This window comes from Aythya marila (genome assembly GCF_965140915.1).
Source record: "Aythya marila genome assembly, chromosome: Z".
Taxonomy (NCBI): Eukaryota; Metazoa; Chordata; class Aves; order Anseriformes; family Anatidae; genus Aythya; species Aythya marila.
The window spans coordinates 20,167,164-20,194,825 of NC_139080.1; the positions used below are offsets into that span (position 1 = coordinate 20,167,164).

Sequence of the window (27,662 nt, forward strand, 5' to 3'; positions counted from 1 at the left end):
TGCAACTGCCATTAGCAAGCATCATCTCACACAGGCTGTGTTACTGATTCCTTGTTTGTTTCTCACCTTCTAAGTGTATCCCACTTTCTCCATTCCCAGGTGCATGTGGTTAGTAGAGACATACTCTCCCCACTTGTGGAGGAGAAGAGAGAAAGCAAGTGTGCAAGAAGCAAGGTTAGGGCGGCTTTTTGCTCATGTTGTTTGTTTTTGTTTTGCTACCAGCTTTGTCTTTGCACTATATACATGTATATTAAATAAACACATACAATCTTAAAATGCCACAGAGGGCTTCTCTTTCCTCTCAGTGGCAAAGACTCTAAACCCAAGAACTGTTACAAACCTGGGTGCCAGTGGAGGATTTCCTGCTCATAGGTGCACAGCCAGATGGATCATAAAGGCAGCTCTTCATCAGTTGTTGCTGCTCTTTCCATAGGAAGAGTGACATGGCTCAGTATCTCTGCATTCAAGTGGTACTTTGCATCTAAGCTCAAGTAGCCTTTGCATTAGGCTCCAGACAACACCATGGTTTAGGAGGTCTACCCCTGACAGCAATGTGAAATGCTAACCACAGGCTGAGAATGCAATGAACAAGGCACAGCTCTTGGTCTTGTCAACCCTGCAGCCAGTCAAGTTTTTGGAAACTTAAACAGGTTCATAAGGGTTTTGGCATATTAGTTCTGGAAAGTTTCAGCTATCAGAAGGTACTGAAGTTTTTCAAACCACCTCTAACTCTCTGTCTAGCCCTGCATATTGATGGCTCATGGGCACTTACCATATGCCAAGTCCCACACATGTACAACACATGTGCCAGTTGGACTTTGATTGCTACATGCTGCATAACCCATATTTTATTTTCCAGCCTTCTCTGCTGCATGGTAGGTATGCTATCATAGTCATCTGCACTCCACAGACCACAGAGGATACAACATAAAGGCTGGTGGAGATGAGAGGTTTAGTGTTTGGAGGTAACCATGCAAGGTGACAACTTTCTGATCTGCATTTGCTGTCTTCACAGCTCAACAGTGCTAGACAGTATGAGCTAGCTGGGCTCAAACATCCTGAATCTTCTCCCTCTTGCTCTCACTGAGGTTAGTGTACATTGTCATCCTCCTCCTTCTTTTGTAATATGGCCTCTTCTAGCAGAGAGTCATTGCACATCCTTAAAGCTCTGCTAAATTGCATTGTATCAAAACAATTTTTTTACTTTATAAATGCCTGACAAGCACTTAGTTCTTACTACCACAATAGCTCTGAGGACCTTAACACATTTGCTTTGTGAGAAGAAAAAAATTACAGCTTGGGGTCTAGGAAACTGAGGCACAGTAAAGTCAAACTCAGTTCCCTGGGTCCATATCCAGGCAATGGGATCACCTTTGATGGGATGAGATGATTTTGTTTGGAATATATTTTTCCCTGCCCAGGTTTTTCTCCCATTTTATCACTCTGATTCCTGTTGTTAGGATGTCTTATCCCCCTTTATTACTTTTGCAGATTTCTCAGCCAGTTTCACAGAAGCAAGCTGGACATTTTCTATACACTGTAGGCTAAACTAAACTGAACCAACAGCCTTTTATAACGTTTGAATTTCTGCTCCTCCCCTCCTCCTTTTTTTTTTTTTTTTTTTTTTTTTTTCCCCTTAATAAAGCTATGCAAAATTATTCACAGCTGGTAGATAAATTGGGCTGGTCATCCCAGTGTGTTTTCCAGCAGCTGTGACTTTTGTTTTCAGTACAGCAGAGAGACTAAGTAAATGAAGCTGCAGCTAGTCAGACTGTGTCCCCAAGAAACAGAGGAGTCATTAGTTCAAAAATATTCAGTTCCTATAGCAGCAGCTGACTGCAGTGAAACAAGGAATTCATTTTGGTTTTGCTCTGAAACATGCCAATCTACCTGAAGCATTATTATTGCCATACGTGCAGACTGAGACAGTGCCACCAGGGGATGAACAAACTAATCCTGCCAGCTTCAAGCTCACCACTTGTAAAAGTGTGATACCTGAGCTCTTCACTATAGAGATTTTAATAGAGCTCAGAAGAATCTGGAGTTCCTTCCTCCCTTCAGGCTAAAATCCATGATGTATGCAGAACATTCTCCCATTAGGGACACTGAGAAAGTGTGAGGATGGGGACAGCACAGATGATGGGCCACCTGGTTTACCTACCCCATGGTGCTCAGCACACCTTCCTTCATCTTCACAGCCCAGCTCTTACCAGCCTCTTCTGCTGCCAAAGTGTGATTTAAAAGGAGTCCTAAGGGTTGTACTCCTTGCAAACTAACTCCAAATCCAAAAGAGTATATAAGAAGGAGGATCTTAAGGGAAAAAAAAAAAGGACATTGATTAATAAATACACTGATCAAGTAACTTATGAAAGCCACTTTGAAAGCATTAAGATTGAGTGCTCTACCACATTTCTTCAAGACAAGAACTGGCATTTACAAAGTCTAATTTAAAAACAAAAACAAAAACAAAAAAAAAACAAAAAACAAAACAAAACAAAAAAACCTTTTTATCATCCATTTGAGCAGGGATTTTCTGGTCAATATTTACCTACAGTATTCTTCTTCTTCTTCTTTTTTTTTTTTTTTTTTTTTTTTTCCTTTTCTCTTTCTGATATCCCCATGTATTGCTCTGGTAGCAATCTCTATTCTCCTGCCTCGTTTCAGCTGAAGTCCTATTTTCTCAAGATAGGCTTCTTCTGCCACTCAAGTCAATAGTAAAATTTCCAGAAAGTTGAGACTGAATGCCTTTCTATACAACTGTACAGCATGTCTCTGGATTAGACTTTATGAAATACCACATTTTACTAACTTGTCTGATTAGCCCTCACATTTATTTTGTATTATCTACAGAAAACTCAGTATAATGAAAAAAATATTATAATCTAAGTATTCTACGGATATGTTTTCTCTTAAGTTGTCACAGCTATGTGTTAATAAATAAATAAATAAATAAAAATAACACCTTGCAAAAGGAAGTCAAATACAGTAACTAGGCAGAATCAACCCATGCTTTTATTTCCATTGCATATAAAAATTTCATATGAAGGTATTGATGTACAGTACTATCCCATAGGCTGTAAGAGAGGCTAAGAAACTGGTGAAGTAATTGTCATGTGCAATGTTCACACAAGTTGCCACTCTCAAGACATCCCCAAAAGAAAAAATCAAATTAAAACAACAACAAAAAATTGTTCAGGATTTCTCTCATTATAGTGTCCCTTTTATACTGTTTAAAACAAAAGCAATCATTTTCCTTTGGGCCAGGGCTGCTAAAATCTACAGTTTGTGTCAAAAAGGAGGCTCTGTTTTTACTTGAAAAAGAATCGCTCCTTTCACCGAAAAGTCGCATGCTACAAGGGCTGGGCATCACTGGAATGGAGGAGAGGCGTTTACCTTGCTCTGGAAAATTCATTGCTATCAGTCCTAAGCAGTCTGGAGCAATGTAATATTCAAACAACAAGAGATGCTCAGAGTCCAACCTGCAAAACTAACGCTAGTGTTATTAAAAGGTTTACCAGATCTAGTGCATTATGCTATACATACCTGTACAAAGCCTTACATACATCTATACAAAATAAAAGCTTTGGCTGCTTATAACACTATTATTAGTGTTAGAAAGCATTTCCAAGTCTGAAGTTGTCTTTTGTCCTACTTTACGGATTCTGCTTATACAGTGGCAATTTGTGCTACTGAGTAAAGAAAGAATATTAGGTGACAAAAATAAAAAGAAAAAAGTGTATGAGATACACCCTTTTAATTCCAATTATTTCATTTGCCAATATGTATTAAAATCAGATGCATGTTAGAGCTGCTTTCCAAAGCTCTTTCAGCAAAATTCAGCAAAATTCAATATTGAAATATAGTATCAGTATTTATTTTTTTTTAGTAGTAGCAAGTAATGGCTGCAATATGCAATAATCCCTGATGATAGCCTGTAAAAAGATAATCAGAGAGGCAGTACAATTATATTGCCCGAAGTCTGGAAAAGCTTGAACTTGCAGTAGGGTCATGAATGAAAGCTCACTGTAGTATCATGCATACTAGCTTGTATTTGTAATCCCCATAAGCTAGCACTAAAAATAGGGTAGATATGCCCAGCCCTAGCCCCACAGCTACCTTACTTTCAAATGCAGCAAAACAGAAGAAAAAATTGTTTAAAGTTAAGGCACAGCCCTGGGACCAAAGACCTGCAGCTTTTTTTTTTTTTCTTTTTTCCTTTTTTTTTTTTTTTTTATTGATATATCTTTATGTATTTTATACTTTTCTTGAATCTTCCATAAACAAGCTCTAAGGTGACATAGAGTATATTACAGGAGAAAAAATGTACAAGGAATATGTATACACAATAATCATTCTCTCACCAAGAGTTTCCAAATATAGCAACACCACCCTCACAAGGATGATGTTATAATAAGAACTGGTAATTTACAATTAACATTACAGTATGTACATTACAATAAATACATGGTTGTAAACAGAGACAAACAAGACTGTATTACAGGTAAGGTCATTTGGTGAGAAAAATGCATGGCACAAATGAAATAAATAATGCATTTTAAAAGAATTGTCAAAGCTTTCTGAAAAATCCATTTCATTCAAGTTTTTAAAACTTCTGAATGCTATTTGTTCTATCTATATTCTTTCATTATCTTTTTTAACAATGACACAAAACAATTTAAAAATTCAAATACAGCATTATTGAGTACAGTAACTTGCAAGCTAAAGTGTACTGTTATAAGCAATGTGAATTTTCTCCCCCCCTTTCCTCCCCCCAATACCCAACTCATCGCATTTTATTATGGCAAAATTATTTAAAACACATAAAGCCACTTGTAAATTGTATTGTTTTAAAGCAGTGTGCAATGCTAAAACACACTTTGGCAAAAGAGGAAAAAAAAAAGATTGTACAGTGCATTATATCCCCATCTCTAAGAAATGATACAATTTTCTATGATTTGATTGTCCATATGTATGGGTATATGTCTCACAATACAATATGGTGTTTTCTCTTCATTTACTTTCAGTTAGTGCAGATACAAAAGCTTTTCAGGTCCCCATTGGTCATTTTGGAATTTATATTGCTTTTCCATTATTAAGGTTCCAGGCACTCTTAGGGATTGAGAGGATTTTTAGGTGGGTCAGGTTCAGGAAGAAATGATGAAGAACAAAATATTGTTGAAACCTTAAAAACATGAGTTCTCTTCATTTTCTTTCCCCTTCAGTATCATCTGTGCTAAAGCCCTGTGAGGGCTAAAGGTAGAGAAAATTTTGACCTGGATATAGAAGAATGTGAAATGAATTTAAAGGCTGAATTATTAGCCAATAGTTTTCAAATAAGTTCTTATCTTAAAGAAGATCTCAGACACTTAAAAAAAAAGATAAAAAATAAAAACCAAAATGAAAACAAACAAAAAAAAACCAAACTACAACAACAACAAAAAACAACATTTATATCTGCTTATTTACTACCAAATTAATCCAAACAGGGAAATAATGTCTGATTCCATTTTCTTTTGTTAAGAAATCATCTTGATATTGTCATTTTACCAGAATTTTACAGAATGGAGTCTGTGCCTTCTCTAGGCAACTATTTCCCAACTGAAAACTACAATTTTAATGAAGGGTAAAGCAGTGGAGATAAAAAATTCCTGTTTCATGTGAGCAAGCACCAGGACAGGCAAATGTCAAACACGAACTCCTAATTCCCTTTAGCTTTCCAAGTTATGAAAGTTTTCAGTACCAATCAAACCTAAAAGTAGGCTTCTCTCAGCACAAGCTGTATAAAGGATAAAAAAAAAAGATGAGATTAAAATAATGTGGAGTAAACTACCACTCTCATGACACACTTTTTAATTACTTAAAAACATAGAAAAAAAAAGATGGACCTGGCTCTTCTTGCAATAAAAATATGAAAAAATAATGCTAATCACAATTTTTATATTTTACATGTCTTGGATTAGCAAATGGTTTAACTAGATCACTAAAAGATAAAAAGAAACTACGGGAATCAAAATTGGAAATAATACATTAATGCTTTTATGCCAAAATATATATTCCAAATACTGTATTTGCTTGTTCTGATTTAGCAGTCTATAGTTCCCAGGCAAAAAAATGGTCTGCAAATCATGGTTCAGAGGGATACATTTCACAAATATAGTCGAAGAGCTGCCTTTATATTAAAGACAATTCATTACCTTTCTTACTGGCCCTAGTCCTGCAAATCTTAATCTTAACAGTTGGTTTCAAAGGTAGTACTACTTCTGGTACTAAGTCAGAATTGACAGGATCAGGCCACTATGAGGACAATAGCAAAACATAACTTCCTCTAATATGTCTGGGAACATTATAATGAAAACAAAAAAAATTCCATCAGACTGTAGGAGTTTTGGGTAACATAAAGGATGTTCATGAAACTCACTAATACATAAAATAATAGATGTTTAAAATTCAATATTGTTTTGAAGTTCTAAGGTGCAAAACAAGAAGGAAATAAAAAACCCTAGAAGTATTATCCAGTGTAGCACAGATTTGTACTGAAAACTTGCAAATTACTCTTTGGAAAAAATAACCAGTGGCAGATGAAGTCGGAAAGTGTTTTTCTTTAAATATAATACCTCAGTACATTTAATAATAAAAGTAAGCTCTACAAAAGATCTCTCTTTTACATATTATACAAAATGCAGAGTTCAGTGCAACCCATTGGGTTACACTTTTTTCAGTCACTTATCAGGAAGACTTGAAATTAGAAAATTATGCAATTTCCACAGCTCATCTTCCTATTGGTAACAGATTCGTGTTGTGTCCCATCATTTATGTGCATTTGCTTTCCAGTAGGAACCTCAGTTTATTTTCTGTCTGTTTCCTCTGATGACGAACATTATCCAATGCTTAAGTTGAGAAATAAAATAAAAATAAAATAAAATAAAATAAAAAGTAAAATAAAATAAAATAAAATAAAATAAAATAAAAAACTACCAAAGCATACCAGCATTCGGTTGGCAGGTGGTACTCCTCTGAAAATATTTGATTTAGTTAATCAAATCTGTGAAATTGAGTTTAGTAAGATGTAGTTTATGGATCTTCTTCCCCCACTTTCTGAAGCAATGGAGGTGAAGATTCTGGTTACAATATTCCTGAGTGCCAAACTGAGTCATCAAGGTCAGTTTTGATTAACAAACGTCCTAGCAGATGACAGTGAGTTGTGATCATGATTGTAGCATACAACATACACTTTGGAAACCATTACTTAATTAGAGAGAGGAAGGAGGGGAGAGGGAAAGGGAGAGGGCAAGACAGAGAGGATATGTCCTCATTGTTATGTGTCAGGAGCATGGTCTTCCACTACACAAGGTTCTGTCTGGTTCTCCTCCTCTTCTACTTCTTCCCCTACTTGCTCATCAAGAGGAATTTCAGTGGATTCTGAATCCTGGGTGCAAAGAGTCTTGGAGTCACTGCAGCTGGTGTCTTCTTCTACTTGACTTCCACTGTCCTTTTCGGTGTCTGACTCTCCATCTTCCTCCAGTGTTAATTCAAACTGGAATTTTTCAGTTTGTCCCTGTCTACCCTCTTCCTGGTCATCAGGTGCAGGAGAGGGACTTTGAGGGATTGTGCTCTGGTACCATTCTCGATTGTCTTCCAGTGTATCTAAGATATCCTGGGCATCTGGGTGAACAAGATCTGCCCATGTCTCCCACAAAGGATGAACAATGTAGTCTATAAAACCCACCTGTTTCAAACAATAGAAAATTAGAATAAGATCTTATTCACAAAAAACGAAAAACTATGAATAAACATCACAGTAATTCAATCCATTTACTGTACAGAAGCTTTCAATATTCATGCTGTCTAAAAGAAATAGACCATAATGCCTGAGAAAGATAACACTAGCATGAGACACCAGACACAGCACTCTTAAGGTGGCTGTAAGGAGCCCATGCTGTTCTAAGCAGAAAATAGGGTCTCTTAGCATCTCAAACCTCTCATTCAGGATATTGGATAAGGACTTGGAAAGAATTTGTTTCCAAATGAATTGTTCTTTCCAAAGAACTCCATTGCATTTAGTGAGCCAAACAGCTGCTTTATATTTAATTCTGCTTTTGAAGGAAATCCTAATGAGCAGCTGTACAATATTATTTTCTGAAGAATATGCTTCATTGCAGATAACAACAATGATGGAATCCCCTCAGGAAACACACTGCTATGCACTATGTTTTCACAGTAAGAATCTTAACTCCTCTCACTTGCTACCCAGAAGCTGAATTAATTAATTTAGAGAGGAAAAACGAGGAAATAGTGCGTATAAATAATTTTGATAAAATCAGAAATTTATCAAAATATGAAGAATGGTTATGGACTATCTTCTTCCATTAAAATGTCATACTAGGCTATTTATCTGCTTACTGAAATCAGTTACCTGTGATTTTTCTACAGATGCATTGTGCTTATCACACATGGGACTTATCTCCATTCCCCTCTCTCTTTCCCGATCTCCTTGACGGAAGAATTCCTCCATTATTCTATCTGTCCATTGGCGGTATAGGTGGAGTGGCTTTGTTGGATTGCTGAGATCTGCACAGTGCACCATATTCTGAAGAACCTAAAATAGATTGAACACCTGCTGTGTTATTACACTGGAGAAAAACAGCTCCCTTTCCATTTACACGTTTGGTGGCTGTGAACTGGAATCTTGAAAATACATGTAGTGCAAGATTTATTCTGGAGAGCAAAAACTTAGTCCTTGACTGTTTTTCACACCTGCAGTAATAGCCATGAATTACCTCACTTCTACTGCTTCTCCCCATGTAAGAGACAGAAAATGTTTCAGAGAAAGACCAAGAAGGTGCTGACAATTTGAAGGGTAGGGCAAAGCCAAAATCAGCCTAGAAGTATATTATCACCTCACTAATTTCCTAAAGAATAATTCAGTACCTAACAGAATATGTAACATGCAAGAAACGTGAGAGAGAAGAGGGGAGAGAGTGAGTCATGGTGTGAAAATAGACAGTTGATCTAACCCACGCTGAAGACTAGGTAGGCAAAAGCTATTGATGATGTAACACATGATAATACAGATAAATTTTCTTACCTGAATTCTATCTGAATAGTTATCAAGAAGTAAGACACCAGAACTTGTCACTTTTTTGGTTTCAACCATAGTTTTTAAATCAGCCAATAGATTCATATGCTTAGACATGTCTGTTGCAAGTACCTTGAAAGAAACAAAAGAATAAATCATTTTTAAAAACTTTTTTTTTTTAATTAAAAATATCATTTATTCTACTGACTTTTAAGAAACCTTTGGACCCAAAAACAAATGGTTCTCAGTAGAAAACCTAAGTTCTGTATCTGAATAGACTACAGAAGTCTCAGTCCCATATGTCATCAGTGTCCTAATGCTTTCATTTTGATTATTTTAAGAATATGACAAAATAATTGGAGAAAGATTTGATCATTCTTAGTTCATTATCATTAATTCTGTAGAAAATTTCCAGCTGTGATTGTGAAATGCCAAACACAGACATCAGTATGAAAACAGCTTGAAACAGGGCTGTATACCTTCCAGAAAGGTATACATGGTTATCAAAACTGAAAAGAACCCACTATTCATGTTTGGACAAAATAAAATACAACTTCATCTAACAACTTGTAATTTATCCTAAAATGTTGCTGTGCATAATCATTCAATTTGCTAGCACTATGCAAAAGGGACTCTAAAGCAGAACTCACAATGTCAATGACCATTTTCCTCAATGACTGCCTCTGTTTTTTTGTCAAATTCTGGAAAATGTCACAATTTTCTTCCTGTAGCAGCTTAAAGCCCACAGCTAAGTGGTGATTCTCCAGTACTGATGAGTCATTGTACATCAAGGCGAGTTCAGAATCTGCAATAACAATCACAGGGCAGAATATTACTAAAGCCTTTGCTTCCACCAAATCCCTTATGATTTTTCAAATGAATTACATTCATAACAAGATTTACAGATGAACTATTAGAAAACAATTTCCGGTAGTTCACACAGTATCAAAACTTGCAGAATTGACAACTGAACATCTTAACAAATCAAAGCAAAGTACGTTGAGAAAAATAAAAAGCCAGCTTTGCAGTGGAGTGTGTACACATGCCTGGAATGGCAAGTTAGAAAACAATACAAGGAAGATATTTTTCAGAATACATTTTCATATATGCATGTGGTCACATGGAAAATATTATGCATAAATACACAAACTAAAACACATTTTGATGTTTTTTTGTCTTCCTTCTGCCCCTTCCTCCCTCCCTCCCTACCCACTAAAACTGAATTGCTTAAGTGAAGGTGTACCTATCCACTACTCAGACCTGCGAATACACAGCTAAGGCTTCAGTGCAGGTCAGGCAGAGCACACTCATCTTGGTTTCCAAACAATATACCTCTGCAGTTATGTAAGACACTCAGTTAAGTAGCAAGTTGTGCCTAAGGGGCATCATTAGTCTGTGACAATGGATGTTTTGAGAGGAGGCTGGTGGGACTGTCACAGTTACACTTCTGATCTTTTTATTGAAAAGCTATGTGGCTTGAAAGTGCAAGCAGTGGCCTTGCTTATTGTCTCATATTTGAGTGTGATCTACTTGTGATGTTAAAATGGTACCTTCACTAACAAAACTTTCTTCACTCAGTCGTGCCATGTGGCTGTGAGAATAAGTGAAGCTCATACTCCTTTCTTAGGCCTGTACCAAGGCACACATGAAGACAGCTTTGACAAATAAAAACAGTTTAGACAATTTTCTGCACGGATTTGGATTCTACACAGGAACGCCACACAATCAGCTTGCACTTTTTAAGACACAGAGTGCAAATGAATCTATCATCCAAAAAGCATTCTTCTTATGCAATCACATTTGTGCTGACATAAACTTCTGTTTATTGCAGTTGTTCTATCTGAAATCTAACCACATGTGAGTCTATTCTACTCCTTGTCCTCTTTATCTTCCTCTACAAAAGCTTTGTTTCAAAATCTCTCTGGTTCAATAGGGTGCTTTTATAGGCTCTGCTCTTCAGATTTCAATAGTCTCGTTGCGCATTCTCCTGCTGTCTTCCTCTCTTGTCCTGAACACATCGATCTTGTGAATTGGGAAACCCTTCCTCTAACTTTCCTTATCCTAATGGTAGCAAAACTGTAATAGCAAAAGGGAAAAGAAAGAAAGTTTGTCAAATGGTATCTCTTTTGTCTTTCACAGAATATTTATAAAGTTTGACTACTTGTCATTTTTCTTACAAAGACGACAGGCAGTGGTTTATATTCCTTTCAAACAGCCTTCTGAAGAGCTTCAATTGCAAAACCCTCAACATAGCTGAACTACTTTGTAAGGGCTGCAACTACAGAGAGAGTTAAAACATTCTCAACTTTGTAATGGAGGTGGAAAGTTCCTCCTTGGTAACATCTGTAGCACACTATAAGCTTCAAGACTACTTGGAAGGATAGACTTAACAGTTGTCAAATATGCATCTCCCCCGATGCTAGCACAATCCACATTTGTTTATACTTTAATAGTGTTTATGAGGGATCAAGTTTTTGGAAAACTTTCTAAATGGATTTTAAATCCTGAAACGATATAATAAAACTCTGAAATATAATGTGTAAGTAATTATAAAGAATAACCTGAAATATGGAAAACATGCACGTTACATAAGTCTATAATGATTTTTTAAATGTATTCTTATACTTCTTAATGAAATGCTAATACATTGCAAGGTTCATTGGAAAACATAAAATTGGGTTGAAGAAAATGATCTTCTAGAGATTAGGAAAATCTGGGAGTTGAGAGATTTTGTAACTTTTATAGAAGTCATGTAGGCATTGATTCTTAAGTCCTCGTGGAAAATGAGTTAAAACCTTAAATAAAACTGAATTAAATGCTCTTTATGTCTATCTCTGTTCCTATGGTTTCTTCTTCAAGCGTGTAACAACTCAAAATGGATAAAACCCCTTTGTCTCTTTTGAGCTTACTAACAGCAGTTCCAGTTAGTGGCACTACTCGATTTACAAGGAAGTCTTCTCCATCAGAAGGAACTGAGAATAACGAGACATTTTTCTAAGCCGCTACATCAGTATCACTCTTAACTCAGCTGAGTTTCAACCATCTGCCTTAAAAGTGAAAGCTTTATGTAGCACTACTGGCCCATTCATCTTGACAGTCATGCCGCTTAAACATAACCAACTCAGTGTTTCCCCATAGCAACTCTGAGCCACCAATACATCTTGCCATTCAATTTCTAATTAAATAAACAAAAACTTTACTTATATGTGCCTATTCTTAAGTGTTTCGGCTTTACACAGTTTCATGAACAATGCTTGATTCACCATCTTTCTACACTACACTGCTAACGGCACTTATTACCAACACAGTACCAGAAATCTAGAGACAGTCCCAATCCTTCACTTTGCAGATGAGTCACCAAATAAAATTTCACTACAGGGTAGCCCTCAGGCCATTAAGGCAAATAAAATTAGATACAGACTAGACTTGAGGTCTTATCTGAATGTACAGCAGAAATGAGTCAGAACAGAATCTCCTTTCTTCAAACCATATTGCTGATATGGGGTCATACTATTTTAGCACCAGTGGAATAGATTCACCCTGTGAATCTATTAACCCAGACAGTGTCTATGAAAATGCAAACCGATGGGTCAGATACACAACTTCTAGGTATGCTTCCATTTCTGTAGCTTTTTCTTCTTACATGCTTGAATTCTTAGAATTATTTCAAGTTTTGTTAATTCTGGGTCAGTTATTGTAAAAGGAGAAGACAACAGATGGCAAAAGAAATACGAGCATATGATGGAATTTGCTAAAATGTGCTACCCACTTATAGTAGGAAAAGAGAGTCATATAATCAAAGCAGGTTGCACTAGGGCAAGAAGCCACTCGGTAAATGTGCCATGATTAGATTCAATGAGGCTAACAGTACTTTTCTTCTAGCAGAAGATAAAAGAGGGAAGTGGTTCATGTAGTGCTGCATAGAACAGCCTTGAGGAATGCAGAACAAGTACACTGTGTTTCACATTTGGAGATGGCATTAGGGTCTCTTTTCACTGGGGCTCACCCCTCCGTATTTGAAGCATCACTGAGTCACATATAAAAAAAAAAAAAAAAAAAAAAAAAGAAGACATTTGCCACAGTCTGCCAGGGCAGGCTGAGAAAATTCAGTCCATGAGGCATGACTATGAAGAGATCAGAAAAAAAGTACAGCAGCCAGGTAGAGCCAGAAATGCACCTACCATTCCCGTTTCTAAACAGAAAATAGTGACAGGATTATAGTCTCTCTCTTATTTTTCATGTCTTATTAATTCTTGCTAACCAGTACTGTGTATATTATTTCTAAAGTTACAAGTAATACAAAATAATATCCAATTGAAAATACAAACATCTACCCATTTACCAAGAAAAGGTACAAGTAAAAGCAAACAATTAACAGATTTTGTATTTCTCAGGTGCTATGTGCAGATCTTGCAGCAAATTTTTGATAAAACCACTGAATATCAAACTTACTTGTGTTGATAAGAAACTGGTTTGAAACCCCAGGATGATCTACATCATGTATTGCACTGGCAAAAATTGCTGCAAGAATCTCCAAATCAGTGAACACTGCCTAGAAAACCATGAAATAGAAATGACAATCACTAATCAATGAAAAAACGGTTTCAGTAAAAGGAGTCTAGTTTAATCTTGATCTGAACGTTAAAAAAACACATTTGAAATGCATCAGGAATCTTAAGAAGGTATTTTACACATAGGTTATCACAATCTTTTGTAAAATCATCCATTACATTGAATTCCATAAATATTTCCAGCTTGGCCATGAAAGTAAAACTATCCTTACTTCACACTAACAGCATCACTAAATTCAGTAACAACTGAAGCGTTTCTCAGCTTCAGTCTACAAATAAATCAACTTTTATTAAACCAGTAGTTACAGATTTAGATTTCTGACCTATAGCACAAATTCAAGTTAAAAATTCCTGCCAGATTCTTTCATGTTACATCTGACATGTCTATGTTACACAATAAACATACAGTCCTGCATTTGAAGAATGAACATCTCCTCAACGACACCAAAGGAAACGGTGATAGACTACAAGGCATTTTACTTAGCATTTACTGATATTTCTTTGTATGAGACTATTAGGAAAATAGGCAGCAAGGACTGCAAGGGACCTGATGTGTCACTGAGTCTTGTCTCAGGTTGTTACAAGTTCCCAAGTTACATAATGGCTTTCATAACTGATCAAGAACAGCTTAGAAGTATGTAGATCAGCAATGGTATTGGGCATATACTGCGATTTTACTGGTTAAAACTGCTGAGAGCAAGGTCATCAAAAACAGTTGAGTTAAATACAGTCAAACAAACAAACAAAAAAGCAATAAAATCTAAAAATGCTCCTGATGTTCAGTTTAGCTGTTTGGTAAAGATGGTGGGGATTTAAGAGCATAAGCTGATCTCCCTCTTTCTCAAGAGAATTCCAGAATCTTTGTGGATCTTTGCCAACTGTCATTCAGGTTCAGAACAAATACGCACAATTTAAAAACAACAACAACAACAACAAATAAACAAATGGCCTTATTGAGGGAATCCTGTTTTATCACTGTCTTTCCTATGCAATTCCACTGTGGTTAGTGAGTCTCACATGGGAAGTAATGACGGAACAGGAAGCAGTTAATAATGAAACGAATGTAACAAGTTACAAATTGTTTTGCAACAAAAAAGGTTATGACAACACAAATCTGCAAGTATAAGACCATGACTTTGAAGAAAAACATGACATTTTTCTGCACAATATTTACACACAAATAAACCCGGATCCTCACAAAGTATCTTTAAGAGAGAGCAACTTATGAAATAAATGTCAAGATTTCTTTTTGAAAAATATTACAGAAACTAAAATGTTTATCGTTTAGTTGAGAAGTCAAAGTATGTCCCTTCCTCTCATGCCTGCCTCTTTCCCACCTTGGTGTAGTTTACCTCTAATGCTGGGGTTGATAGCAAGACATGGGTTGACTGAACAACATCTGCAGCATGTATGTTATTGTGATATGCCACATCTGCATGGTAATGATCTTCTAGGGTCATCAGGTAAGTTATTAAAGTGTCTACTGGAATTTTAAATGTTTTTAACAAATCTCGTTCCTAGAAAAGAAAAAGGGAAACAAGTCAGATTACAAAGCACAGAAAAATCTCTCAGATAAGCATGAAGCAGTATGGCTGCTCCTACTTGCCTGGAAAATAGTGTGCATGATGACGGTCAAAGGTCTGTTTCCAGATAGTTCTGCTACTCGGAAAACCTGAAGGCCCCATTTGTTCACATCTTCTAGTTCCTAGGACAGAATCAAGCAACAGAACCATTGAACTCTAACACACAGATTCCAGCATTTTTTGATTAAAACAGCTACAAACGGCAGACTCATGAAAATGCAAAGCTTGACGCCTGCTAGAGTCACTGTGAAAATTATATGCTAAACTCTAAAAGGGGGAAAGTTGCTACTATTACTCTTGTCATATTTGCACTGGCATCTACCACCTCTCCTGATTTTAATTCACTAGGGAGGAAAGAATTCCACTTTTAAGTGAATTGCTCCAGAGGAAGAGATGCTGCAGTATCTTGAATGAGCTCACACCCTTTCTATCTCACTGCCTAGTAAGGGCAAAGTTCAGCGAGGAGGTGAACTGCAAAAGTCACTGAGTTCTGCTGCTGTCTTCCTGATTCTCAAAAACAGACTGTTGAAATAAATAGGGGGATTCCTGAGAACATAATGATAGGCATATTTCCAAATACTAACAACTAAAATTGAATGAATAATCACTTTATACCAGTGTTAGATTATTGCCAAATTGTTGCTGGTGCAAAAATCAGAAGTGTCCCTGAAAACAAAATACGGACATGAAAAAGGAGTTGAAGACAGGATATGCAAAGATAGCTCTAATGCTATACAGTTGTGCATTTTTGAAAAGCATCAGTCTGCTGTAGATTTTCATTCCTCTGACAGTATATAAGTTTATTCTTCCTTCCTCAGGTATTATTAAGGAATATGCAGCATTATTATTATTAATATATGCAACTGACAGGAAACATTCCTGTTGAAATCCTGCTCAAGCAGAAATCAACCCTTACGGCCTGATTCTGATTTCAGTTATTACTCTTCCACTTCACTGGATTTACATTACTTTAAGTGAGATCAGCCTTTAATGCTACAGCTTGCAATCAACAGCTCTAAGTGGAAGATGGAATAATATTGGTAACTCCATCTGACCAACCTCTATTTCAATTCAACGGTTTAAATTCAAGGATTTAAATATTCTCTACCTTGGCAAGAACATCCTCTTGGTCTGTTTTAACTCCAAATCTGGGAATACTGGAATTAGTTAAGCTGGAGCTGTGCATCAGTTTTTTGACTCCACTGATCTGAGACATTGGCCTCTTCTTTTTCTCTTTCTCTTTCTGCGTCGGAGAAGGAATTTCAACTTCATGTTGTTTGTCTTTAAAAGAATGAGAAAAAAGATATTTTTGATATGAATTACAAATATTTTTGCTTGCTTTACTGCTGATTTTCATATTATGGATGTTGTAATGCTTAACAGAACTTTTTTTTATTTTTTTTTATATTTGTGGTTGGAGAATTTTCAACAGATATTTCACATCAACAGCAGTTAAAACATGAAATGAGACAAACATAGACCAGGTCCTCACTAAAGCAGAGCTCTATTTCACAGATTTCTGAACTGGCTTTATATGCCTTGTGACTGTCTAATTTCCACTTTCTCTGCACCTGTAGCCCTATGGATATTGTTAGCTCTTTCGTTTATAAATGTTTTAACACATGAACAGAAGTCTGTATTTTCATTTGGCAAGAAAATTTGATTTTTTTTTATTTTATGGGAAAAAAAAGCAAAAAAACAAACAAACAAACAAACAAAAACAAACAAACAAAAACAAAAAACAAACAAACCAAACAAACAAACCAACCAAACAAAACAAAACAAACAAAAAAAACCAACCACCACCAAAAAAAACAGTATCTCATGTAAACCTTTCCAAAACCCCCTTAAAGGGGGCTGCCTGTGTTTATGCTATCTCTACAGCTCAGAAAATCTTTTGCCAGTGGTGCCTCATCAACAAATGTTTTGCATGTAGAGGCAGCTCACATCTGAAGAGCAGCTCTTTTCTGTTACAATGTATAGCACCTCTCAAACAGAGAAAGTAGTACTGACAAAAAGACTATTCTGCTAAAAAAAAAAAAAAAAAAAAAAAAAAAAGAGATCCGTCTTGTGGGCTTTTGCTTCTACAGCAGTATCAGTGGTATTATTTCATATACCTCAGTGTCTGTGCCAGCAAATCTTACTACCACTATTGGCAAAGATCAAAGGGATAATAAAGTGTATTTAGGCTATTGTCATCTGATCACTGCAGAAACAGTATGGGGGTATGGCGCACTGCAGACACCCATGGTCCCCAGTGCAACTGAAATCGGTGCAACAGAGGATTTTCCTGCCAAAAAACTGCTAGGAATTTGCATTAGTTTTTGTTCATTTTATTCATGCCATTTTTTAAATGTAGTGTTTTAATAACTTCCTTTAACTCATCTCTTTTCTGACAAGATCTGCCTGCATCTTTTCTCTTCCTTAAGAAATATTCTAGCAGAACAAGTAATATCAAGGACATATGTTTCTAACACAGGAGCTGAGTGAAAACTATGATTTAAAAACAACTTAAAAGAAACAAAAAGAACAACATCAGAAAAGAAAACTGGGACTCTTAAAAATAGATGTTTACTTTATCCTTCCTGCAATGGTCATCTTCAAGAAAGACACTGAAACCAGGCAAGGGTAGCAAGTCTGTTCCTAATTTCTAGATTGTTATTGTGTTTGCTTCCTCACTTTATTCCTTTTCTTTAAATTATTTTTCCTTTTTTTTTTTTCTTTTTTTTTTTAATTACCCTTTAGCAGTCTGCCTTTACTGGACACTTCAAATTCCAAACAAATCAGAGTGAAGAAGCGACTGCAGAAATGTCACCAAGCTTTAGCCTGCAGCACTAAGTTCTCCAGTCCCCCCTTCACTCCCCCCTACTTTGCTCTCTGCTTGCAGACAATCAGGAAAAAAAGAGGGAGGATAAGCACTAGAGCTTTTGACTGGTGCAAACCGACAACAGATGAGGAGCAGGGACCCGTGTTCATGTTTTGATGTTTATGATTTTGGTCATATGCACAAAGTTTAGAGCCATCAACGGGAGGTTCATAAGCTCAGCTGTCAGAGCAACTCAAGTGAAAGGAAGGGTCTTGTCTGAACAACTTTAAATCTCCTAAGGAATTCCACGGGATTGCCTATGCTTTTGTAGTAATGAGGCAAAGTACTCCAGACCTATCTGAACATCTAGAAAAGATAACTTGCCATTTTGACCCTGGTTATGTTATACTTGTTGACAGGTTCTCTTACACTTTCACTTCATAGGAAAACAGATTAATTACACTGAAAAATAAAAGGCTTACATATTATCAGACTCAGGATAGGAACCTTGATTCTTACACAATAACATATTAGTTGTCATAAAGAATAACTTCATACATCTCATACAGTCCTACCTAGGAAAACAATCTATCTATTTTGAAGAAGAAAAACATTAAAAAGTGTTTTCTCATTACATCTTCCTAAATCTCAAATGTGAAAGTCTGTAAATGTTCAGGAGATTAGTTATCTATTAAGAAAACAATTTACTAGATTCATTTGAATTTTCTATGGAAATAATATTTTCCCTCTTTTCATTGTATCTCAGAATCTATATATTTAGACAGCACATTCTGGAAATAGTAGATTTAAGCAATAATTCTGTAGCTCAGGTATTTTCTCCACTGTATTCTTCTTGTATACATTTTTTTTTAGCAGATTGGGTTTTCATTTATATCCAGCCACTGAAGAAAACCCATAGCTCAGTAATTTGTAAGTGATTGCCTTTCCAGTGCTCTTTCTGCTCCACACTCAGGTCTCCTCTGAAAGGTAGACATGCATTTCCTTACCCTGTCAAAATCAGCCTTACGTTTTCAAGTAAAGCCATACAGAGACTGGTATCTAAGTCTTTTCAGTTAGCCTAAGTGGCTCCTGAAGCTCTGCAATACTGCTTCTCCGCAACACAGGTGTATCTCTTTCTTCTTTTATGAAACTCTGCTGTGCTGCACTTCTCAGACAGCTACTGCAATCATGGATAAACTGAATGGGCACGTGAAGAGATCCAATTAGGTTACAGTGACAAGCGGGATAAAATGGGACTTTTAAAAACCCCACTTCTTTCCAAAAAGCACAAAAAGCCCCAGCTATCTCACACAAATAAAACAAAATTTCTCCTAGCCTTGGCACTTTTTAATATATTCGCTATCCTAATTTAGATATATCCAGCTGTGCTTCCCCTTATGTGCACAGTCATGAACCAGTTGTGTTTTGCTCAAAACTTCCTTAAAATTTATACATTAACTTTATTTTCTTGCTCACAATCAACCACATGGAACCAAGTTTTATTAATTTTCACCAGTTTTATATATATATGAAAAACTGAACAAAACATTGCCTTCTGCAAAGCTATAGAGAAAGAAATACAGTCTTCATAATATCATGTCAGGGTTTTCAGTGCTGACATCCCACAGTGCAAGCTCTTTTGCTGCACAAATTCTCCGGCAGCAGTCTGTTCAGATGTTGACTTAGTCATATTCATCAGCTTTCTCATGTGCAGGCAGGGAATACCAAACCATCAGAAACATGCACTGTGAGATTTAATGAGGTTTCATGTGTTCATGTGCCTTCAGCACACTGAAACCTCTTTGTTCTAACTTTCCTTCTGGCCAGAAGGCAAACAGAATGGAAGAACTATTTCAAATCTATGAAATACTTGATTTATTATATATTCATATCTTAGTATGGTAGCAATATAATAATGAGAATATGTAGATGAGTATTTATCTGCAAGTACACAGGGAAACCACACACACAAACTACACAAGCTGTAAAGGAATGGATTTACCATAACCTCTGTACTGAACGTACAGCTTCTGTAAACAGAAAATTATACGGAAGCTGCTTTTAAGCTCTATCACAACACAGAAAGAGATTAAAAAGAACAACAGCAAAAAAGTTAGCTCCCATCATGGTCTTACCTAAGAATGTGTTTGATATATATTCAGAGACCTGATTGCCTGATCTGCTCATTTCAGAAAGGTGGGTTAGCTCCCGGTTGAGCATTCTTTTAAACTGGAAAGGAAAACCAAAAGCAAAAAAGCATAAGTTAGTGATCAAGACATACTTCGGTTAGGATTAGAAAATGCAGTCAATTTATAACAGGGGGAAGGACACAAGAGTAAGAACATACCAACTAAGATAACAGTGAAAGCAAAAATGACATATAATATTGTTCTTCCCTACTAACTTCCTTATCTGTTGAAAAACATAACTCTTAACCACCTAAAACACTGAATCGCGATTCGATTGCTGAGGCACAGGGTCCTACTTGTAACTTAAAGCTGTAAGGCATAAGCATAAACTCAGAAATAATTAATGTTCCTTTTTTTGTCATGTTTTTTATTTTAATTTGAAGAGAAAATGCAAACATATTTACACAAGATCCCTTATCTTCTAGGAGTTTCTTATCATATTTTTAAATTAATCTATTTATATATATTTGAAATACCTTTCAAAACCTTTCAAGTTTCTTCCTTTGTCATTAACGTACAGAATTTGATGGCATTCCTTAAAAATATCAAAATATCTTACTGATTTCCTACACGCCAATATGTAGGTTTATCTTTGATTCACATGGGCAGCCATTTGATGTGAGTGCATATTAGCATTCCACAAAGCATTAATTGATTGCATCATTATAATTGAGTCTTTCTTTACTCCTTCAAGAGCCCAGGATACCTTCAAAGAATCCTGGAATGGCTGAGGTTGGCAAGGACCTCTGGGTCCATCTGGCCCAACCCCTGCTCAAGTAGGGACATCCAGAGCAGGACAATGTCTTTTGAAGGTCTCCAAGGAAGAGACTGAACAACCTCTCTGAGCCAGGGCTCCATCACTCACACAAGTTTGGGAAGAAGTGCTTCCTTCCACAGAGAGAACCTGCAGCATTGTGTTCCATATACTAATTGTGCAGCTCTACGTTACATGGCATTTCACATATAGTAATATAGCTCTGCCTTGATATTACCAATAAATACAACTCAGCAATATTTATTATCAATTCAACCAGATCTTTCCAGTGCAAATTAATATCTGTCACTACTGAATATTGTCTACCATTGTGCCATTTTTTCATTTTGTTGTTACTTTCCCTTCTCCTTTTGTCTTAACAAGGCCAAATAATTTTCAGCCATTTTCAAACTCATTTTGTGCTTTTTTTGCAGCTAGACATGATCATTTACTATATTAAGCAATAGTTATCCTTATTATATAACCCTGTAAACATTCCTTTTATGAGGAAAACTATAAAATTATTCTTCTATATACTAGATAAAGCAGTAGACTAAACATTGACCACCTCCTTTCCACCACACTGGAATCATCAAAGCCCTTACTTCAAAGAGGTTTTGCACGGTGAAAGGTGTTATTTTCTTCTCAATGTCTTTGGAAGTCACCAATTACTGTATTGCTCACAGTGCACAATATAAAAATTACCTTTAATATAACATTCTAACCATTAGCCACCACATTTTCCTGCCATCTTGACATACCATCAGCCCAGGAATTTCTCTCTACAAAGACTCCTACTACAAATTACACTTCTGTCACAAGCCAAAGGAACAACTTTGATCTCAGATACAGACGTGTGCTAGCAAGCACTCAATAGATTTCTGAAAATCTGAACCATAACGCAAATACAGTTACGTAGGCTATGAACTATACAGCTATACATTCTGCATGAGACCAGTGCTAGTCTCCATAGTGAAGTCAGATGTTCGTCACCAATGTTACAAATGTTAAAAAAAAAAAAAAAAAAAGAGTCAAGCCTGCCAAGAAATAACATGACTGGGCAAAAATTCTGAAAGTATTTTTAAAAGACCTTGAAACTTTTAACATGCATTTAAGACACACTTACATAGGTGTGTTTTTTGTTGTTATTTGTTTGTTCTTCACCCAAGGTGAAAAACTGAATTATTTAGAGCAAAAACTGCAAAAAGTTGTAGATTATTTGTCTCCTGACTATCCCCAGAAACTGAAGCTTTAAATTAAATATCACACATATGAATCTTAACAAAAATGCAAGAATTTGACAAAATGGCATTAATTTACGGGTATGTCATCAGTAAATCCATTACCACTCCAATATACGTTCCTTCTCGGTTTCATAAAGCTAATGCCCCTGGATCCCCCTCAATAGTCCTCATCTGTCTGCCTGCTTCCTGATAAACCCTCAGGTAATGCCCAATGCTGCCATGCTGTTTTAGCAGCTGTAGAGCAACACAATTGGATCACTTGCCCACTTGCCACACTTAAAAAAAAAAAAACAACAGACCATTCAGCCAAAGTAAGTACAGCTCAGGAGCTCTCCATCTATTTAAAAATTTTCCATGTTTGAAAGGAGAACAACTTAGTGTTTAGACTATGCTTTTTTTTTTTTTTTTTTTTTTTTTTTCCAACTACCTGATGCTACCTGATACAATTTTGGCTTTTAACCTTTCTTTTATTTTTTATTTTATTTTTATTTTTTTTTGGCTGCCCGCAATGACAGAGGACTGGATTGGAAGAGACACAGCAGTCTCTTCCAATCATATGCTCCTGACTGGTCTAATGCAAAGTCTTGCCTACCTCACATCACCCCGAAAGACAACAGAGCACATAAGCTAGGCCATCAGCATAAAACCTGGTGAAGACTACATTGCAGCTGAATATGAGCATACAGTAAAACAAGTCCCCACACTTCTGAAAGCCCTCCTGCTAACAGTGAATTCAATGAGAGAAGCCTTTGGGATTTAAAGCATTGTAGAAGTGTGATTTCCTCACGTTCTTTCACATGTTGCTGACGCAACACCAACACAGCTTTAATTGACATCTATTTTGAGAACATCTGGACTGTGGAGTTTAGAAAATGGCTTTGATTTCCTAATTACACATGACAAAGCCTTATGACCGTCATCTGCACTGGAACATATGAAGTTGTAGACCATATACAGACAGCTGTTTCTGATGAAAATGACAATGCATGAGAAAAATAAAGGAGCATTAACTGAACAGCAATTAAGCTGTTGAAATAGTTTTCTTGATTATGTCCTTTTGCAGTATATCTGTACATTACTTAATCTTTTGATGTTTAATATCTTGTCCTTTGGGGAAAAAAAAACAAAAAACTTTTTTTTTTCCTAAAATATCAAAAAAAAATAATCCCAAAGCCTCTACTTTTTTCAGAATTTACAAATTTCTCAAAAACTTGCTGCTTCATAGAGCACAATTTTCCACATATTTATGCATTATTGCATTATTATTTGAGAATGAAATTCTGCCTAACTCTCATGTTGCTCCCACAAGCTCTTATTGCAAATCAGGGTTGTTCTTGATCTGAATCAAGAACAACCAGAAAACATCTCTTTTAAGTGCCTGAAACTTGGTTAGACTGCTCATATTCCCTCTTCATTTCTCATCTTGGAAATAATGTTTAGCACTTTATTCAAAACAAGGCAAAACATGAAAAATTCTTGAAATAGTAAATGTTAAAGATATTATTTTGAGTAGGAATTTAAAAAATCTGAATGTCACATAGTTTTGTAGTTGAACAAAATCAATCACAATGAATCGAGTATGTTGTTACATACACTTTAATTATAATATTGTCAGCTTTGCACAGGCAGGAATCACAGGTTTTTGGATGAGCTATGCATATATTGTATTCTTCTACATAAGGGTTTTCTCATTTTGCAGGCCAGGCACTGTTAGATTGAAAAAATGACACATTTGGATTATCACTGCCCTCAACTATAGTATAGGAAATTCCCTGTGGAAATGGACAGGCTATAAAACATCCATTAAGTCAATTACACAGTTCTTCACTACAGAATACTGATGTCACAGCAGCAGAGTTCAACAAAAAAAGTCTGAAAAGTCTGATAGAGTGAGAATAAAAGTGCTGAGACAAGAACAGTTTCCTAAATATTGTTCATCTCCAAAGAACAAATTACACAGTGGGGATTGAACTATTGCTATAGTGGGCTCATAGCAATGTGTCTGTGTCTCTGTATAACACCGCAATCAACCTAGGGCATATTTAAATAGTTTTTAGTGGAAGAAAAAAAAAATATTTTTTTTTTTCAGATGTCAACAAAGGTATGTAAAAAAAATTTGGACAGCCTTTTGCAGTAACTATATTCCCAAACTGTGACCAGAGCACTAACGTAATTCTGGGGAGACTTGGTGTCTATAGCAAGAAGAAGACTCATGGTCAATTCCCAAAATAAGGAGACGATCTAACTACAGAGTCAGTTCATGGCTATGAAAAGTTTGGACTGCACTCAATATATATGGGGTCTACTGATTCCATTATTGCTTAAAGTCCATGAATCAATAACTCCAAGCTGACATAAATGTGCAGTCTGCAGAAGGATGCAGAACCACCCTCAGCATAGATGCCCCAGGAGGACTTCTTCCACCCAGGCTTTCTTCTCATGAACAGGCAATCTGCTGCATCCCAAGGACTGTAAAGAGGTAACTTTAGCAACAGCACAGAAAGTAAAGCTAAGGCAAGAAGGCAGTCCATGGACCAAAAGGCCCCTACCTGGCAATCCTTCAATGTGAGTGTTAATTGAGCTCCAAACCCTGCAGAGGCTTGAAGTAGAATGCTTAAAAGCACTGGAGTCTTTCTTTGCACTGGTTCCCAAATCAACATGGCAACAGATCTCAGATTCAAATTTTTTGGCTGCTTCTTTTCTAGATAACACTTCTGAATGCTTACATGGATACAATACATACAGAAAACATGCATTCAATATTTGGAATATCACACATTGCAGTGTATCTTGTTTCTGTAGTATGTATAATTGCTATTTTTAAAATACTTTCATAACTTAAAATAGAATAAACTATATTATTTTATAGGGTTTGAAAAGTGGTGTATTCTACAAAAAACAAGATAAGGAACTGAAAATAGGCCAGTCTTAGAGGTTAACATAAGGCTTCTGTTTTTAATGTTTATCAGTGGAAAACTCTCTTTAACAGGACTCTTAATAAGTAAAAACATTCTCAAAAAATAAGAGTGTTGCTTGGAAGACCATGCATTTAATTTATATCAAGATCACAAACCGGTTTTTAATTCATAAACTATAGTCAGGCTCCTGTCTCCAAGCCTGGCGTTGCAACAGTAGTATTCATTATTTGAAGGAAACATTCTCAAAGATAGCCAGAGACGATCTCTGACATCCATCTGACCATCATTCTCTCCAATATAATCTAACAGAAGATAATATAGCACAGCCTGAAGCATACAGAAATTATGAATATATGTGTAATGAGAAATGTAAATACATGTCATAATCTTTGAGACTAAGACAATTTTCCTTTTATTCAATTTTGACTGTCAGAAAGAGCAAATAGATCTTCATATTTTTCCTAAAACATGTATTCTGTGAACTTAGAGAGCATTATGCTAAAATCACATTCAAGTACTATTTAGCTTCTTAACTAAAATTATTGCCTATACAATATACATAGTATAGGACACTGTCTATACAGAGGATATATTTTACCATGTGTAATCAACTACAGCTATCATGTTCTTTGCTGAACTTCAAATAGCAAAAATCTGTATCCATTTTAAAGGCTATGTAGCAACAGTGAAATGTTTTTTAAAGATCAGTGATTGGATTTTTGTGATTGAGCAAGTAAAAAAATTACAGCAGCTGCCTGGAAATCCAGATTATATTTCCAAGCAATGTACAATAAATACCTCTTTTTCAGCTACATGGAAAATAATTTAATCTTATATTTTTAGTAAACAAGAAAACAATCCACCTAGATAGCATAATGGACTTCAGTCTCTTCACAGATGACTGAACAAAATCCCAGAAAATATATTGTAATAATTCTCCAATAGCAGAAAATGGTCACAACGACCTGATCAGACACAATGACCTAATGAGGATTTTGAATTTCTACTTTTAAAACAAATATGTGATAAAAGTGGATATAAATACAAGTGAGCATAACAGATTCAGTCATGTGTGAATATAATGCTTATATTATATTTAGTGATTTAATTAAATACTTGCATTACTTAGGTCAGTAGAAATGAGATTTATTTTTTTTAATGCTATGATGTGGAACAGTTACTGCTTGTCAAGAATAAGATTGTTTCATTTTTCTTCCTTTTAACATACTTCATAAATAAAATCATAAGAAAACATTATTATTTTTAAGCACAAGCACAAAAGTAGAGGTAAAACAAAGCTCACATACGGTTCTGTATTAAGTGAATTTTGTTGAATGGCATATTGATTTAATTAATTGGTGGGAAACTTTCCCATAAAAGAGATAAAGCTTATTTAATTCTATTTTCGAGCATTACTGCAGTTTCAAGCTAGTTCAAAGCTTCTCTACATAATAATATAGATCAATCTTAGAAGAACATAATTTTCAGTGTCCCAGTGTTTTAATCAATAAGCTGTCAAATACACTCAGGCTACCAGAAAATGTTGCTGGAACATACTGTTGATAATTTCACATTTCTTCAGCTGTTAAAGCCAGGATGAGTCATGCATTCATCCATTATCCTCAGCCTCTTTAATCATGCTGTCTCCTATTGTATGTTATCTCAGTTTTGATTTTTTTTTTGTGTGTGAAATGTTTTAACATCTAGAAATACAGTTCTGTAGCAATCTTTCATAAAGGAACACAAAACTCTTCTGAATTTATATGGTTCTACACTTGGTATAATTATCCATTATAGCAATTATTTTAAAAGTCCCATCACAATTTATAAGAAAGACTATATACTGTGCAGTTCATTCTCCCTGCTGAGTAAAGCCTTGCTTTTCAGATTTTTGACTTTATATGCATGTTACTCATAGTCCTTTTACCCACAAATACTCGTGCTATCCAGTAATCATGCAATCATGCACCGCAAATCAAGGTTCTCAAAAGGTAAAACAAAATCCTACCTTTATGTAGCCCCAAGAAACTGAGAGTAAATAGTTTGCCTCAGGCATTTTTGATTTATTTTTTTTTCTATACTACCAAATCTAAGATATTCAGTTCTTTGCTATCTGTTACAGCAAAAGACTTTCAACAAGAAAGAAGCCTTCTCTTCTCTCTTAATTCTTTTTGCTGATCTTCAGGTTCTCAGCAACTGTGTGCACAGGAGGCACTCCGAAATGAAATCCAACCGTGTGTTCTTCCGATTGTATAAATGCCATTTATAAAACTCCGAGCACTCAGAGGCAGCACTGAAGAGACATATTGTATGAGTTGAAGAAATATCTGAAGAGCTAGGGATATGCATATTTCCTGAACACCAGGACTTAATGAATAATGTATGTCAAGATGCTCAGCTGCTGGAAAGACTTGTTCTATCAACAGCTACCAAATAAGGATCTGAAGGGGAAGCCACAAAGAGTGCCACTAATCCCTCCCATAGAGCCTAGCTAGCAGCCAATAGTATGTCACCCTAAAAG

At 35.8% G+C, this 27,662-nt stretch overlaps 1 protein-coding gene across 13 annotated transcripts in view; it reads right to left on the bottom strand.

Moving 5' to 3' along the window:
• Nucleotides 1-2,995: 2,995 nt before the first annotated feature.
• The window catches only part of PDE4D (phosphodiesterase 4D), a gene marked incomplete at its 5' end in the record, with an annotated part of 636,111 nt that continues 611,444 nt past the window's right edge, over nt 2,996-27,662 (bottom strand). For 7 of the 13 annotated variants that reach the window (XM_082783123.1, XM_082783126.1, XM_082783129.1 and 4 more), the window contains 9 exons: nt 2,996-7,726; nt 8,414-8,596; nt 9,086-9,208; nt 9,727-9,881; nt 13,529-13,628; nt 15,000-15,164; nt 15,254-15,352; nt 16,339-16,511; nt 20,172-20,265. In XM_082783123.1, coding sequence (XP_082639249.1) covers nt 7,316-7,726; nt 8,414-8,596; nt 9,086-9,208; nt 9,727-9,881; nt 13,529-13,628; nt 15,000-15,164; nt 15,254-15,352; nt 16,339-16,511; nt 20,172-20,265 — 1,503 coding nt within the window. In that variant the 3' untranslated portion in view covers nt 2,996-7,315. Of the gene's footprint in view, nt 7,727-8,413; nt 8,597-9,085; nt 9,209-9,726; nt 9,882-13,528; nt 13,629-14,999; nt 15,165-15,253; nt 15,353-16,338; nt 16,512-20,171; nt 20,266-27,662 lie in introns of those variants that run through there. The other 6 variants (XR_014319338.1, XR_014319339.1, XR_014319340.1 and 3 more) reach the window with 6 other exon arrangements.